Here is a 19095-nt window from a genome sequence, read left to right on the forward strand (position 1 = left end):
TGCTGTTCCGCGACGAAGACAAGCTTTGAACAACGGGCGTAGTCGAACGGTACACACTCGGTAAGTAATCCTATAATTTTTTGTTTATAGCATAGTTTATACGGATTACTCCCAAAAAATTATACGTGTTTTGGAAATGTTGAGTCGAATTAGTCTAGAATCGGTTAATTTTATAGAAGAAAACCTTTCGAACAGCCTTAGTCCGTAAAGTTCCCACCTATCGGGCTGCGATTGGCTCATGTATTTAATCGTTCCTACAACGTAAAATTCGATTAGCGTGGAACGTATCTAAGCGTTATAGGGGGTCTACTGTATATGCATGTCTGACAATGTCATTGTTGGAACATTACCATTACTTGCCTGAATGGATAGTATAAATAGGTCTTAATGCATGCTTCTGATTTAAAACTAGATATTTATCATTCTCTATTACTGTAATCATATACATTTTACTTGTTTCAACATATAATTACAGTAGATCTACTTATTGGAATTATAAATATTTTTACCAAAATCAGCCAGGGTATCTACCTGGAATTCTCAAAAATTTTTATCTGTCTGAAATAACCTGAATGTTTTGGGGAATTTTTATTGTTCACATACAGAATTAAGGCAAAATAAGAAATGTGTGATGATCCTCTGACTTCATATATTGTTTCAGTGGATGTCTAAATCAGTTTAAAAATAAGTGTACCCACTATATACACTATATATATATATACAGGTGGTTCCCAGGTTATAATGCACCCAACTTATGCCAATCTGATCTTATGACACTATTCATAATAAATCTGGTTCTGACATACAGTGACCTGAAGTTACGACACAATGTCAGCGGTGTAGTACAGGATGCAAGCTGGAACTACTTTTTGTTATTGTTGTTCAGTACATCATAGGAAGACATTGAGCACCATTGTGGTACATTGTTCTCACGTTAGTTTATAATGTTTCTTATCTTTTTGCCCTCTATTATGGCTCTCAAGTGTAAAGTTGATTCTACTGATGGCAGTGTGTCATTTTATAAATTGTTTAATTTGTTAAGAACCAACTTACTATGAAATTCGACTTACAAAGGAGATCCCTTTCTACGGCTTGATGTAACTCAAACTGCCTACATATATATATGTCAGCCTTGTCATGAAGAACAATGTCAGCCTTGAATAAAAATTCTCATACTGGCACTTGGTACAAGCTAATAATCATAGATGAAATTGCATTCTACAGGGTGTTTTCTATTGTACAAACTTCTAACCAATAGAAACAACAGCTTGGCCATCTGGCAATATTAATAAGACTGTAATGTAATTATAAATAACCCACTAAGAGATTTAAACTATGATTTTTGTGAGAACTACCATGTTTCTCCGAAAATAAGACCTAGCACAGGTTTTGCTAAATTGCAAAATATAAGACCTCCCCCTGAAAGTAAGATCTAGCAAAGTTCTTTTTTAGTCGTAATGGTCATCGACAGATGGTTGAAAGTGGCCGTTGGCTTTTTGAAAGTACAGCCACTGATTGGTCAGCAGACAATCACGTCATGCGGCATGATTTGCATAAGACTATGGCTTGGAAATCACAGATTTGCATAACATTACGGCTGGTGATCGCTAATTGGTCGGCCGGGAATCACGCCCCATCACATTTGCATAGTGCTACGGTTCAGTAAGCACTAATTGGTCATCGAGCCCTATGTCGACGCTATGAAAAGGTCAAGTTGAAGCAAGTGTGGGAAGTCCTCTCCAGCACGGGAACTTCGTAAGTTCAGTTCGACACGACCGGATATACGTCAAATAAAATAAATCAAAAAAATATATATAAAAAAAAATAAGACATCCCCTGAAAATAAGACCTAGCGCATCTTTGAGAGCAAAAATTAATATAAGACACTGTCTTATTTTCGGGGAAACACGGTAGAAATAATTATAATTTATAATTGATTTAAAATTTTTTAAATTAAAATATATAATCTTGAAATTTATTGTAAAAAATAAAAAACATTGTTACAGAAAAGCCAATCTAAACAATTACTAATTAATGAGAATTTCAAAAACTATAGCTATTTCAGTGTTTTTCAACCTTTTTTATCTCGCGGCATACTTGAACCTATGACACAATTACAGAAAAAATCGCATGATTTCAAGTTGTGTTTGTAAGAATTCTATCTCCATATTACTCGCCAATTAATCTAATTCTTTTGTCTGTATTTATTGTGAATCAAATAAAACAGTATTGTTGTTCCTTAAAATAGCAACAGGTTACAATAATAGTTATTTAAATTAATAATTTTCATTTACATTAAGTCTTAATTTGCATTTAAAAGTGACATAATTGCCTTTAGAAACCTGCCCAATGTTCAGCTATTTCTAAGTTAAATTAATTTGAATTATATATAGATAATTATAGATACATTTTTGATTTAAAGAAAATTTCATTTTAAATGAAGTAACACAGTGTTATGCACAAATAATTTTGCTTATGAATATATAGTTTTCACTACATTATGTATATGTTTGAGTTTTTCATTGTTAAAACTTCTTTAAATTGATTAAGTGTACATGTCAAAATTATAATGAATATTGTTCTTTGGGCTTCTTTACAAAATAGTTTATTTAATAACCTTCAAAAATTTTCAAAAAATTACTTATGGCAGCTGCTATTTCATTGCGAATGTCTCTCTTTAATCCGATCAATTCAGTTTTCGGTAGACTATCATATACAGCTTTCAGGTTAGGTAGTACTTTTATTGGTTTGTCATATGCATTTCAGACTTATTTGTATTTTAAGTCCCTCTTCAGTTCAACTCTAACATTCAGTTCAACATTATAGCCAATCTTACCTGTTTTCACAGAATGCAAGACTTAGGTCTACCATTTCCAGACTAATTAGAGAATTTTTACATGGGTCTAAAAATATGTTAGATTTCCTGCAAAAACGCAAAAAACACATCTGTGCCTGTAAATCTTGCACACCACTTTCTCTTAACACTTTAATTGTTACTTAAGCACTTCCATTGTTAACACTTCATTGTTAACAACCTCTCCCGGCGGGGGGAATTTCGAAAAATCCGTTCTTAGTGTATGTTCTGTTCTCATGATGCACCCTAACTGCATACCAAATTTCAACCTTCAACCTTCAACTCCTAACCATTTGGGCTCTGCGATGCTTCTTATTATTCGGAGTGGCTATTTCAAAGGGCAATTTTGGCAACTAAAAATAATATTGTCGATGATATCAACTTTAATATTCAAAAGAAAATTCAGAACTGGCAAGAGCTCCTCCTCTTTTAAGTTTGGGCATTGTATAAAATATAAATCAAATTAACTATTTATTAACAAATACACTAAGTACACTTTATACAGTTTTCACACTTTATTTTCAATTATTCAGTCACTGTATCACTTTGACTACTGACACTTCACTGTTTGTTTTTATTCATTCACTGCACTATGGAATTTTCACTTCTTTTTTTTGGTTCTTCCCTTTGTCACTGATAAGAAACTGACATTCAAACCACGATGGATCTTGCTTTATATACCCCACCAATGGGTAGTCCCACCCATACAAAAAAAGACTTTGAATGGTCCACAATGTTCCAAAACATTCCACAACATTCGAGAGTGTTCTGGAATGTTGAACAATGAACTGGTATGTTCCCGAACATTCCAGAAAATCCCGGAACATTCTGGAATGTTGTGGAATACTCTCGAATGTTCTGGACTGTTCTAGAAATTTCTAGAGGGCAAAACTTCCAGCCTTTATATCTTCAACAGCACACCCTTCAGGTAAAAACGGGAACCTTCTTCATTGATGGGGGATAGAGGGCTACCACACCATATAACTCCCTTGATCGTACCAGGACTCATTTTTGAGTTTTATCGGTACACACATTGTACACTTGCCTTTATTATAAATATTGATTAAAGCACAGATTATTTAAATTATTGATATTTTTATGCTAGTTACTGTTAAAAATGGTACTGCAAAAACCAGCAGGCTAACTGTATGACTTAGTCTCATCAATTATTTATTAATTTATGCTATGTCTCATTTCTAAAATCATGCTGCTGTCAATATAATGGACACCTTAGAGGTATGAAGGAGTGCATATCAGGAGTTGCAATTTGGCACAATATTTGGTGCCCAAATCATGCATGCACAAATTAAACCAGACTTGTAGGTAGTCAGGGGACCAAGAACCAGATCGAAATAAAAAACAAAATGCTGAGACTTTCTACAAACAGGCACAAGTGCGAGATTTGCGCATGCATTACTCATGCTCTCCAAGACATAGTCTTGTTTCAAGAATAGTTTTGCCATTTTACTTGTTTATTTTAACATAGTCTTTTAATAGTGAAAGTTCTGGTTTTACTAACTCTAACTGTAATCTTATCTACATTAATGAGGTATTAGTATCAGTATAAGCAATTCCATTATGTAAAATATATAGTAGAATCTCCTAAAGTTCTTTATAAATGAATAGTAAATGATGCTCTGATTTTTTAAAAATGTGCATACATTTTGATAAGTTTTACTGATGAAAAGATTTTTACATTTAATCATTCTCAATACTATACATTGTAGATTTGATGTAGATCAACTAAAAAACTGCTCAGGATTTTTACTTACTTTTGCATTATAAATTAACCAAACTTCATAATATTGAACCAACAAGTGCCTATCTTATTTTCAGATTTTGTGAATTTCAAATAATTCATAATCTAACAAGAAACAAATTGTTTAAATTATAATTATTACTACTGAATTTCTGGAAATTTGCTTTTCAATAAACATAAAAAATTATATAGAAAACATATAAATGTAAATTTTATAACATTTTGATTGTCTGATACATTATTTGTGCTAATTACAACACTTCAACTATTTAAATTATAAATTCTATTAAATTTCTGCAAGTCTAGTGTTCAAATGAAATCTGTGTCAGTGAAATAAAGATAATATTATGAAATATTCAGGGAATGTTAAGAATTCTGTAACTGCTGAGGAGTCCTTATTCATAAATGTTTTCAGTATTAGCTATATGTTCAAGAAAATGCATCTTAAATGTATTTACCATTTAGATGATGAAAAATATCTTACCATATATGAATTGTTCTCTTTTCAGTTAGGTAATCCATAGTGGGCTATTCAAGAGCATAGTTACCATGCACCCTTGAATCTTGTCTTTGTTCCCAAGAAAGCTATTTAAACTGTCATTTACAAATTCATAGAGCATCTCAAAATATTTTAATATAAAATTATAGAATATAGTATATTTTTGTCCAGTTACAGTACTCAAACAAGAAGTAACTGAACACCATCCAAATACTAACTGGAGAACTGTGTGAAGCATCTATGAAAGGCCCCAAATGCTCACAACAAGCAACTTTATTCTTCTGAAGAGCTACAATTTTGAAATGTATTTCCATTAAAAACACTATTCTTTTAAAATAAACTACAGTAAATCATGCCCTAGAGCAGTAGTTCTCATCTGGGGTCCATGTANCAATAATTTTTAATTATACAGTATATTATTATTATTATGAAACATTAATTATTAATACATTTTATATTTTAATAAAATTAACAAATCATTAGAGAACAAATGTATATTTTGCTTCCTTCTTCACATTATTATGGAATATCTTAATTATTCATAAAAATATTAAATAATGACAATTGATTTTAACAACTGAAATATTTTTATAGCATCGATAGCATCTACATCATCCAGTGGAAGTTGTGTGCCAAATGTATTAACCTCAGGGACATCTGCACCTTCTCCAACAGATATGAATGGATTGTACTCAGTTGTTGATAAATCGAATAAACAACGAAAAACCATACACTTGGGAGAGGGTGCAAGCTTATTAAATTTTAATGAAGCTGGGACCAAAATAGAAGATATGTATGCTAAAGTGCGAAAGAAGCGAGTGCAGTCAGTGAGATGTTCATCCGATGCGGATGACAGTAATAAATTTGAAGGCATTTCTGATGATGTGTTCAATGTATCGACTCCTGTATGGATACCGCGCAGTCCAAATGGAGAAGAATTTTTTCCAAACACTAATCTCTATGTACCTGCGGTTCCAGTTCATTCTGTTGAAGCAGATTATCCACCGAAAGATTGGAATGAAAATGTCGAACCTGGATATGAAGCTATTAAAAATCAGAAAAAAGAAGAAAGTGAACCTGATTATGAAAAAGTAAGGGAAGATTGTGATGATCCTCTTTATGAAAAAATAAGGCAGCAACCACAAAATGGAAATGGTGAACCAACATATGAAAAATTAAAACAAAGGACTAATAGGAAAACAGATGAAATAGAACAATCAAGAATTGATAGCAATGCATCAATCAATAATTGTTCTGGATCGCTAGAAGATTCTGATCCTGGATATGAGGAAGTTAAAAAAATTCAAAGATCAGATAGTGATGCTACTGATCCAGGATATGAGGCTGTGAAAAGAAGTCTTTGTGATGACCCAGATTATGAATCTGTTAAAGTGAATAACAACATAGATTCTAATGGCCCAAATAATTACAAAGTAACACAAAGTGTAGATTTTAATGGGATATCATCCTGTGATGAATCGGAACCTGGGTATGAAAGTGTTAGACATAATGAAAACTTACCAGATGACGAGGATCCAGACTATGAGAGAGTTCACAGAGCAGAGAGTGAGGTAGACCCAGGTTATGAAAGAGTAGGTCGACATAATGTTGAAGATCCAGATTATGAGAGAGTCCAGCATTGTGAAAGTGACTTTAGCGATCCAAATTATGAAAGAATAGATAGGGAAGAAATTGACTTCACAGAACCAGGATATGAAACTGTAAAATATGATCAAGAAAATATACAAACTGATACAAGCACAAGGCCAAATTCCTTTCCAAACAGTTCAACAGATTGTAATTCTAGACGGATTGAAGTTTCTATATATTCAAAATACACTCGAACACACAGTTGCAGCGAGCTTACTAACAGTGATGAACAAGGTATATCAATTTCCAACGAAAATCACACCGAGTTATCATCCACCACACATACATCTGTGATAATTAATAAAAATGAAGAGGTCATAGACGACCAGAAATTTCTAACCCATGATGCATTTCAGTAAAATGAAATATCTTTTTGATTTTTTTAATTCCAAATGAGCTTGCAAGAATTTACATAATTGTATTATTATAAATTTCATATAGAAAGATTTAAACTAGATAATTGGTGCTAAAAAGTAATTCCAGAGATTATCATCAGGATTTAATGATCATTTCATTAGTAATCAAAATGTAAGTTTTGTACATCCTTGTTTCATTTGATTCAGATATTTTAAAAGTTGTTTATAATTATTTCTTGTATATAATAACAGATCAAATGCACATTTTGTTACACATTATAATAATTTATATTTAAATGTTAATTTTTGTGCCATTATATAAATAATTATTTTGATAGTAAGTTGGCATATAATTATTGTAGTTTTTTCTGTATATGTGGCAATAATTTTTGTCTGTTTGTTTCATAAAGAAAATTAAATATATAACTTTATTCCAATAAATTATGCATTTCATTGTTTACAGTGAACTACCTGAAATTCGAGTACTGGTAACCCAATTCTGCATTTGAGCAATTGTTAATCTTAAACACTTCACTTTTATACACTCCTGTGAATATCAAAATGTAAATCATACAAATATATAAGATTTTAATTTCGTAATCCAATGAATTCTATATACAACAACTAATTGTATTTCAGGTTATTCACTGTATTTGCATAAATGTTTTATGTGAATTATTTTTAGATGTACACATCTATTTAGTGCAACTGTTATAAACCTTAAAAGGTTGTTGATATCATGTTGTGATAAAGTTTACATGATAAAATATTAACACTTTTCCTTTGTAATAATCAAGGCCAGATTTTTAGTTATTGATTTTTGTGCATTCATATATCTTTTAAGGTATTTGTCCTATAATTTTGAATGCTTTCTCAGTGGAATTGGTGTTTTTGGAAGTATAAATTATTATTCAAAAATATATAAATATATACATATAATGAAGATTCATGTATTATTAGTTAAATTTGTGCATTACATGAATGGTTAGTTGATTATAATGATTTATAATCAGCTTCCAGACTACTTTCATTGTGTGTGATGTCTTTCAATCAAATTTATATTTACAAAAAATTGTCTGCCAATGAAAATTTTTATGATATTGGATCGAAAAATGTGCAAAATGGCTAGAATATTGTAATTTATATATGAAACGACAACAAGCTAATGTATTATTATAGTACAAATATTTGTTTTAAAAGCTTCCTATAAGAATAAATAACGAATATTTACGGTTTATGGAACTATTATGGAGAATCTTAATTATCTTTTCAACAGTTTTATTTATAAAATGAGATTTTATGGAAATAATATACTTTGTATGCCAAGGAAATTGTTTTATAAATTTCTGAAATTAAAATAATTTATTTAACAGAAGTATTGTATAAGAGATTTAAATTTTTTTTATTTAAACTATTTAACAATTTGGAATAATTAAATTCATTATAATAAAATTATTTAAACAATGAATTTTGTGTAAAATTGAAATTTTTTTGATAATAGAATCATGAATTATGNATCTCTCTTTGACTTTTGTCAATGAGATATATAAGCCGGGGTTTGTTAGGAAAATCTTATACCATCAGCGTCATGACACTTGACAGTGACCTTTCTGAATGTTTTTCTTTCTTTTTTTATTAGTGAAAAATATAAGGTTTTTTTTCCTGTACAAGGTCTATTCGGGGTCCACAAAAAAATTAAGAGGAAAAGGGGTCCATGGGTTAAAAAAAGGTTGAAAACCACTGACCTAGAACCTACTTCCTTTATACAGTTGGCTATTTTGAGCATGTGCAACCATGCAGAGAAGTCTTGTAGTTCTTTCATCCATTTTTTGACAGTATCCAGCTGCTGCTCTTTTGAGTATTTTAATCAGAGAAAAAGTTTTTGTACTAATTTTGAAATGCTCTAACACTAAGTGGTACAGTTTAAATATATTTCATAAAATTTGGGCCCATGAGAAAGAGTCAAGGGTGCATGGCAATTATGCCATCAAACAGCCCCCTATTGATTACCTATACTCTCATGCACTTGTATTTAGGTAATATATAGCAGAAGCAAGATATAACCTGGTACAATATTTTTGAATAGAGTGTGGTAAGTTAATTAACCAATTTAATCATTTTCAAACTGAATCATAAATAATAGTTTGAAACAACTTTATGATATATTTTTAGGACTGTAACATGCAGATAAGTGACTTTTGGGCTACCTTATAAAATCATTTACATAGACAATTAGTAAAATAAATTCTCACAAATTTTAAAATAAAACATATATGTAAGAACTAACTTGGTGGTAATGCTAATTTCTTTGGCATCAGTTCCTTGTATTCCTGCTTTTAAATATTCCATTCCATTCCTGTTTAAAAATGATAAAATGTATATAATTTTTTATAATTTATAATCAAAATAAAATATTTTATTAATTAATTTAGCATACATACCAAGCTATCATGATTCCATTATCATTACATAGTTTAGGAGGAGGACAAGTAAATCTCCAGTCCACAGAGTTACATAATTTATTCAGTGCCAATCTGATGTACTCGTTACAGGCTACGCCACCAGAAAAAACCAAAGTCTGACGATTTTCTGGTATCAGATTATTATATTTGCAAAACATAATAGCACGTTGGACTTGTCTTACAAGTTGCTTTGTAAGAATATACAAAACAGAAGCACATAAATCTGACACATTGGGTATAATTCCATCTGCAACAATATCTATAAAAAAGTTTTTTAAATAATAATAATAATAACGGTTAATTGAGGAAAATATTATGAGTAATTTGGTTATTCAAAATATATTATTGTAAATTTATTAAATTTAGAATATTAATCCAAAAAGTAACAGCTACCAAATTTAAGTTCAAATAAATTTCATTTGATAAACTGTGTGTTAATTTTATAAAATTTTAATTCAAAATAAAAAGAAAAAAACTTTGAAATTCTAAATATATTTTTCCACTGGCAAAAAAATCAGTTTATATTTTTTCTGAGCTTCTCTAAAATTCAACTTTGATATAACAACACACTGCAGATTTTTTTATAACTTTCTGCTCTGTGGGCACTAAGGGAACCTTTTCCTCACACCCATCACAAGTTCCTAAAGTCCATCACAGTCTACAAGATTCCTAAAGTATCCAGGACAGATCACTCATGAAAAATTCCCAGGGTTACTTACTCAGATTCAATCCTAGATTAACCCAGAGTGGCAGGTTGATGCCTTAACTACCTTGATCATCGGCTGTCTAACTAGACTATCCATAAAGCAAACAGATCAGAGAATAAATTATTATTTGTCAATTTTTGTCATTAAAATTAGTAATAAAAATTTTTATATAGAAGATAAACAAAATAGTGACATCATTCAAATTTTCCATTTTTGAACAAATTGTAAATTATTCTTTAAACAAGAATATTGGAGATTATAAAAGAAATTCTGTACATAATAAAGTTTTGTATTTTTAAATAATAATGTTAAAAAACCTCCTCTTTCATTTTTCTTAATCCAAAAGAAACTATTCACAATTGCAACTTCATTTTTGCACAATTAATGGTAATTTTAGAGAAACTATGAATACAGTCAAACTCTTTTGAATTCTCCCTTGTGTCCATATTAAAAACAGTTTGAATTATGGAAAATTCAAATTATCCATTATTCAAAAATTAAAGTATTTTTTCTGCAAGTTTTTAGTGTTTGGCAACATTTCATATTCTTTTCTACTTCACTATCTTTAACTTAAAAAGCAGCAGCAATTAAACTAGTACATTCTATACTTAGACATTGCAAAAACATAGCTAAACAATTTTTCAAAGTGCATTTGACTTTTAAAAGCTCCCACTTACACAATAATAGCTAAACAATGTTGTGAATTAGTTGAAAATATCACTAAAATGCAAAAAGTGACAATTTTTAACTTCTGCTCCTTCTCTATTGGTATTATCACTACTGCTGTATTCCTTTCTTCCAAGCTATTGGATATATCAGTAAAAGTTAGGTCAGGTTATACTAGCCCACTTTCCAGATACAAAATCAACAGCTCATATGTTACATATGAGCTGTTGTTTTTGAGAGTAGTATAAGTCTACTTATTCATTCATTGAGATATTTAAGGGTTTGCATTTGCCAATATCTTTTAGTTGATTCAAACGTTAATAAATTCTGGTAATGTTTTTAAAGCCATAAACTTATTAAATTTCATTGTGTATTTGGGTTGCAATTTGAAAAAATTGTAGACCTATAAATTCTCACTGTCATCTGACCATCTGTCTGTGTCCTTAATCTCGAGAATGGAGTTAGCTAAATGAAAGACAAGACAGATATGAAACTATATACAAGCTTCTGATCCAATCAAAAGTCACATTATTCAATTCAAAAGTTTTCTCCTGAAAGTAATAAATAAATGACCAGCATGATTCTATTGTTAAAGGAAAAGTATGATGTTCCATACAGGGGCAAAACTCTACAGTACTAATTTGAGGTGGAGAGCATATATTTTAAATTAAATAAATTAAAAATATTAAAAACTGCTGTCAGGCATTGTGAAGATGTCACAATAAATAATTACTTGTAATAATTTATTTTCTTTAACAATTTTATTAATTTTTTTTAACTAAAAATGGACTTATACCACTTTCAATAACAAATCATGAAAAATATGAACAATAACAATTTTAAACTTATATTTTAATTGAAGTTGTATTATTTTTTTAATGTAAAAAATAATAATTAAAATGAGAACATGTAAGTAAATAAATAATTGACTTTATTAAGAAATATTTTCAGTTATATAAGAATTTATACTTAACAAAGTAATTTACTTTTCATATTATCAGTTATAAAGACTAAGGAAAGTTGTTTCAATTATTGATTATTACGAATGGATTTATTCCATTTTCAAAAAAAAATGTGATCACATTTTACAGTTAAACTTCTTTTGATTAATTTATGAGGATATTGTACACCATTGACTTTGTCCTCTTTTTATATTTATAACATCTATGCATCACTAAAACATCATTAACTTATTTTCTTCCAACGAGAGGACTTGCACCACTTTCAAAAAAAGGCTTGTATGTTAAGTAGAAACAAATTTAAGCATATGAGAAACACATAACTATATCTTGTGATTGGGCTTATAATGATTAAAATAATAATCCCATTCTTATGGAATAAGTTAAACAGTTTTCTTTTGCATATCAATGAACAACTTCTTGCTTTCTGAGCAGAAAGATGTTTACACATGCTACCTTTCTGATAAAAAGAAGCCTCTGCTCCAGGAATTTATAGCAAACATGTTCTTTTTTGTAATATGAGATATATGAGATATACTAGCAAAGTAAGCATTATGCTTTTGCACTTCTGTTTCCATGAAAATAGTCATGTCACACATCCTGTTTTCCTGCTTATTCAGGTTTTATTTCTGTATATAGTATTGCATTTCACTGCACCACAAAAAGGCAACAGGTCATAGTCATTACCTTTAGGCCTCTACACAGTAACTGGCACCAAGACAGGTACTCTTGGTTAATAAAGAGAAATATTTAAGATATTTTAATATAGTTAAATCTGATACTGTATATTTATTAGATATTAACATTTTGTAGGTTTAATTCTCATTTGAAAAGTGCAGAACAATTAAAATGAAATATAAAAATAGTATAAAGCTAACTACAGTGGAATCTTGCTTAACAAACATAATTTTTCCAGAATCTTGCTCGTAATGCAAAACACTCATTAAGTGTGACAATTTTTCCTATATAAATTAATGTAAAATACAATAATGTGTTCCATGTTGAAAAAATACTCAAATATTTTACATATAACATTTATTCAAAGAAAATTATATAATATACATTGTTAAGGCACATGAATCATCATCATCTTTTCTTCTAGCACAGAATGAACCAATCTGGAATGCAAATTCAGTTTGCAAAAAAGAAAAAAAATCAAAATACAGTAATCTCTAATATTTAATTATAGCCTTTGCATAGCCCAAGAATTTGGCATATTGTTTAGCCATATTGTTTGGCATATTTATTATATAATGGGCTATGGTTGTAGATGTTTATATGTATTATGTGTGAATGCAAGCAATACTAACATGCTAGCAGAACAAGTGCTAAACACAGACTGATGTAGCATGCACACAATCCGGGACTTCCCCTCTCCTTGTCACTCGTTATGTGAGGCAATTTTTTACAATTTATTTTGCTCATTATGTGAATTACTCGTTATGAGAGGTGCTTGTTAAGTGCGGTTTCACTGTACTGTTATAATATTAAATTTTGAACTTTTCAATTTGCCTAATCAAACTACTCTTTTCCAATTAAAAAACTTTGTTGTTGTTCTGAATAGATGAAGATAAAAAATTGTTTTATTAAAAGTTATATAGGAAATTGATCATAAGTCAATTTTGAGTACCTTTTATAATTAATAGAATCTTAGATATCACCATCAACTGCACTGTTATCTGCCTCCCACATGACTGAACAATGGCTCTGCACCTGTTTCCATTGTAGAAGACTCTGTGTTAGCTGTGGCATAGAGATACTGATCAACAATGACAAACATTCCAGAGTCCATCAACAGGTTAAAATCTGTTTTCCAAGCCTTCCTTCAACAAACCAAATCTGTAGAAGTTCAGAAAATCAGTTTATTTCACCCCCAAAAAAAGAAAAAAAGACCTTTTTTGGGAAAATAAATTGATTTTCTAAGGCTGATCTTGTGTTCACTGATGATGTAATAAGTCTAGGAATAAAGAGGCCAACATATTGCTCACAAGTATATACAACAGCTAGACAAGAAGCATATTATAGTAACCAGTATGACTTTTATTTATAACATTTTCAATTTATTTAACATTTTTATTTCATATATTGAACAGCATGTATAGAACAAGTCTCACACAATGTTTATACATATTAGTTAGCACCTGACACTCCATCATAATCAATTTTTCAAAGCACTCTTACCACTTTTCATTACATTACTTCCTGACTCCAGTGCCACTTTCTGGCTTATGTTTTTCCAAGCACATCAAAATCTATTTCTTTGGATGCTGAATTTAAAGCAGAGTATATCTTCTTTTGCATAATGCCCAAAATCTCGATTCCTCTGTCTTGAGGAACATTATTCTTCTTGGTCACATATTCAACATTGTTTGCCTGTAAGTAGCTACTACATATTTTTGCATAATGTCTTGAACTTTATGATGATGAAGTTTAAAGGAAAACAGCCCTTTCTTCAAACATTCATCCAGATAGATCTTTGAGTTAAGTATGCCTTCTGTTATGAATGGTTCTGAAATGTTTCCCAAATCATTATTGCTTGCCAGATCATAAATTTCTTCATAAATTTAACCCTTGGTTGAACTGTCTTCATATTTCACTTCATCTTTATTTCTCTCATTATAATATACCAACATCCACTTTTGGCTCATTTTGCTTAATCTTTCAAATATTTTTGAGTTTTATACTTGATGACTTGATCTCTAAGACCTTAGTCTTGATATCATGCAAAGTTGTCCATGGAATATGAAGCCTACTGGAAGCAGTGTGGACAAAAATGGATGGTACTTTCTGATAAAGCTTCTTAAATTGTTTCACCACTTTTGGAGTTGATCTTCTATGTGGAAGACCTTGAATTTTTTTACACTCTATTAGCTTTGTCATACCTTCAAATGATGTCATAAGTAGTTGATTTTGCCTTCCCTTTTTAGCATACTCCACTATAGTGGTGAAGTGCTTATGTTAGGACTTTTATGTCTGTCAGATGTGCACGTGCATGCTCCATTCAATCCATTCATTGTGCATGTCCATGAACATGTGCAAAAGGAAACTGAATGTTTTCATTTATAGTCACTGTAAGCTATAGTAAAATCTATGCGGTTCCTCTGGAATCTATTGTGAGGAACCAGAAGTAGATTTAATGTCATCTCTATCACTTACTTGGCAATGAGTTTGTTAAACTTGCCCACATTGTCTTTGGATGACTTAAAAGGATGTTTGAGATCAAAGATTGTAAGATCCCGATCTACAGTCAGGATTTCCAACACCAGATAGGGTAAGCATTCACACCCTATCACGCATTTAAGTTATTGTTTAATTAGGTGGGCTGATATGTTGATGAATGGGGAGAGCTGCAGGTAAGTCCAAGTTGTAGCATGAGAAATTGTATGACTTAATAATAAAAAAAGTCAACTGGTTAACCAACAAATAAAGGTTTACTAAATAAAATAATTCAATGCGTTACACTATTCCCATATAAATACAATTGAACATAATGAATCTTAACTAAAGTTACACTTTTAGACCTTGAATATATTGCTAAACTGAGAGTATATTACTATTCCAAAAGTATACTATTAAACCTTCAAGAGAGAGAGATTACAAATATCAAGATGCACTACCTCAACTGTAGATCTTGAGCTATATCTTCAGATTGATGACGAAGCAATGAAGTAAGTGAGTGGGCAATGGAAGTAAGGAGGAGGATGATGAGCGAAGTGGGAACAATCTTCTTATTTGGTAGCACACAAAGTTAAATCTTTAGACAAGAACTTTCTGTGCTTAAGGCCGTCTTCTATGGCTTCTTCATATTATGGAAAACTGTCTGTCGTCTATGTGGCAATGTCGGATTTCTATTGACTGCGTCTCATATGGCAATCTATTCTTTGAATGACTGCTGTCTGTATGGCATATCTCTTCTTTCGTAGACTGCCCTGAATGGCAGGAAAATCGCCCTTTTTATCGTACTTTGACCAATAGCAATCCTTGATTCTAGTTCTCTGATGGGATGAGTGAGGCATTCAAAGGGGGTTAGCCAGCCAGATGGCTGTCAAAATTGTAGATAAGGTCTTGTGGGAAGGGAAGTTGATTTCCTTTTTTCATAAAAAGTGTCGAATGTGTCTTCCTTTTTGGTAAACAATTTAAAAAAACTAAATATATTTCCCACACTAATTAACTAATAAAATCCCGATTCTCACACTATAAACCACATCCCTTACTGTATATTCAATGAAAAATTCTTCTGAATAACTACTTGATTTCAAGAATTTATAAAATTTATTTTAAACAAAATTAATATTTGATTTGCTTTTGTATCATATCAGCTTGACCAAGCTTGTTTATAAAGTGTTGGAAAGTGCATAACATCACATTTTGCAACTTCTGTGTAAAAGTGTAAAACAACTCTTTGCAAACATTTCCTTTTCAGACTGTGTCATCTTCAAAAGCATGGAACAGAACTTGGTAATAATTTGCATAAAACGGCATAGAAAAATCCAAATATCATGCTTAGATCTTTGGATCATACTGCCTACTATGATTTGGTTGAGATAGATGGAAATGTCAGAATGGTTACTAACTAGACATATCTTAATATAATATATCTGTTTGAAAGTTGACTTGCATTCAAATCCTATAATTAACATACAGAAATACATACTATACAGTCGACCCCCGTATAAGATCATTGATTATTCTGTTTTATATGAATTCCATGTTGTACGAGTCACTTAGATTTTACAAATACGTGTACCGGGCTGTGAATGGCTCACATACTTGTAAAATTTAAGTGACTTGTACAACATGGAATTCATATAAAACGGAATAATCAATGATCTTATACGGGGGTCGACTGTAAATAAACTGTGTGAGCATTAATTTTTCTTTTTTCACTTAAACTTTACAAAGAATTACTAATTTATTTTAATTGTTACTTCTTTGCTTAACTTTTTCTAATATTTAAAATAATTAGACTTATTTAAGTGCTTTGAAATAATAGAATTCAATATACTTCACCATTAAAAAAATTTTTACTGTATTAATTTGTTTTGCATGCAAAAATGTCTTCTTTCACGCCTATTTTGCACTAAATTTTTGGCTAAATTCTCACATTTATATATTTAAATTTTTGCAATTTTTTTTTTTTTTAAAAAGTGAAAATTTCCACACAGTTGCTCTGGGCATAAAAAAATTTGTGTACACCTAAGCTTGCCATTTATCACCTAAAATTTAACATGGCCAGTTGGCAGCCCAGATAAGACTCATGCCCTTTGAGCCTGCCTAACTGTCAAAAAGGTTATGACTTTGCAGAGTTAATCTGGTAAGCCTACACTTGTTCAAGTGGCACACATCTTAGCCTTTACCCAATGGAGGGCAACACGAAAACTTGTTGGCCACTATGTCATAAAGTACTGGCATTCTTAATCCCATACTCTTGCAGTTAGTATTGATAGTTACAATGTCAAATTTCAGTGAGTCACAAACTGACTTGCCAATGATGACGTCATGAGTCAAAAAGGTAAAAATGTTAAATTTGATGCATAAAAATGTGAGTAAATAAAAGCTCTGAAATAATAACAGAAGTTGGTTTGAAATTTTTATATTTTAATATTATTTACGGAAAGGTTGGTACCTGTTATTTCACAGAATATACCCATTGGGATTTTTTTTATACCTCACAGTCTCTAGTTGTATTCAAGACTGAGTTATAACAAGATTCTGATGGATATATTCTATGAAACAGCAGATAGCAACAATGTTTCTCTAGCTTGCAGAAGGAACTCCATCATCTATGCTCTTTTTAGAAACTCCAAGGACCATTACTGAAGGAGCTTATATCATATTTATGCATATATAAAAGCATATTCTTATAAATAAAAATAATTTTTTTTTTGTTTTTGAAACATGTCCTGTTTTACTTACAACAGCATGATCTTCTAATACTATAAATAATAATCTGTGATGATGTAGGCAGCTTGATGTTATTCAGGTTAATGGTAAACAAACTAAATATTAAACATTGTTTTTCCCACTAATTTTTATTTTTGTGATGCTTTTTTTGATCATGGTCTCAAACTTTTTTCCAGGCAAATTGCAAGCAATAATTTGTTATATATGAATTTCTTAAATATGGAAATAAATTTTTATTTAATAATATTTGGTTTATTTTAATACCTAAACAACAAGATATTTACAGGAAATCAGTTAATTTTATTGGAAACTTTGAAAATTCAGGTAGTTTCAAACGTTTTCCAGGACTATAAATTAATTTCTATAAATAGTGTATGGAAGGAATGTGCATCAACAATCAAAAACAGATTTTATTTATATTGATATCTTTAAAATATATTACATTTCTTTTGAAATTAATAAAAACTCGCTACTAAAAATTAAAATTTAATAGTAAATTCTTATATACAGATATGTGAAATAGGTACAGCCGGTTGAAACCATTGATGTACACTGATTATCCAGTCTTTCAATATTTTAGAAATAATAAAATTTGCTCTTTATATTATAAGAAATGTGCTATGAATTTCAGACTGCTGGCCATTTTGAACAGTTGCCAAAGGTTTTCATTGGAGAAAAATTAGTACTTTCTAAAACTGACCATTACATAGCGATGACTGCTTAAATTACTGTAAAAGTTATATGATTTGTTTATTTAGTATATTTAATGAGCCAAACTCATCAAAATACACTAAATTTGTACAAAAATAAAAACAGGAATTACAGTTAATGGTTAATTTGTATAAATTCTAATAATTATTTTGATTTAAAAAAACTAATAAATAAAAACATTAAGGCAGGAGACCATACTTGTTTTTTCATGTTTATTTTCATTAAATAAAGTATTTTAAGAAGTTAAAAAAAATAAAGAGCTATTATTTATATTTGTTAGCCGTGATCTTATTTTATTAAAGTCTCAAAAGATCTGTTTAGAATTAACTATAATAAAATATGCTATTTATTAAATAAAATGCTTACAATTTCTGAAGGAAGGCTTTCAAGATCATTAAAACATGTTTCAACTTTATTAATATCAACATACAAGATAACAACTTCTCCTAATTCGGATGTATTTACTTTCTGAAAGTACAGAAAAATTCATGTTAAATTTAAAAACATTAAAAATTAAATAAAAATTTTATATTAACATTTCATTTGATATACAAATATATATATATAA

The 19095-nt window shown here is 30.1% G+C and overlaps 2 protein-coding genes across 2 annotated transcripts in view; one reads left to right on the forward strand and one right to left on the reverse strand.

The window, feature by feature from the left end:
• The window catches only part of LOC111637017, a 21198-nt gene extending 12708 nt beyond the window's left edge, over nucleotides 1-8490 (forward strand). The window contains exon 6 of the mRNA XM_023382420.1: nucleotides 5696-8490. Within this exon, the coding sequence (XP_023238188.1) occupies nucleotides 5696-7121 (1426 nt within the window). The 3' untranslated portion in view covers nucleotides 7122-8490. The remainder of the gene's footprint in view (nucleotides 1-5695) is intronic.
• Nucleotides 8491-9321: 831 nt separating this feature from the next.
• The window catches only part of LOC111637020 (probable tRNA N6-adenosine threonylcarbamoyltransferase, mitochondrial), a 29478-nt gene continuing 19704 nt past the window's right edge, over nucleotides 9322-19095 (reverse strand). The window contains exons 5-9 of the mRNA XM_023382422.1: nucleotides 18894-18995; nucleotides 17270-17471; nucleotides 9560-9839; nucleotides 9406-9474; nucleotides 9322-9325 (exon numbers count right to left, since the gene is read on the reverse strand). Of these exons, the coding sequence (XP_023238190.1) occupies nucleotides 9322-9325; nucleotides 9406-9474; nucleotides 9560-9839; nucleotides 17270-17471; nucleotides 18894-18995 (657 nt within the window). The remainder of the gene's footprint in view (nucleotides 9326-9405; nucleotides 9475-9559; nucleotides 9840-17269; nucleotides 17472-18893; nucleotides 18996-19095) is intronic.

The sequence above is a fragment of the Centruroides sculpturatus genome, unplaced genomic scaffold, assembly GCF_000671375.1.
Source record: "Centruroides sculpturatus isolate CEXI.00-Female unplaced genomic scaffold, Cexi_2.0 scaffold966, whole genome shotgun sequence".
Classification (NCBI taxonomy): Eukaryota; Metazoa; Arthropoda; class Arachnida; order Scorpiones; family Buthidae; genus Centruroides; species Centruroides sculpturatus.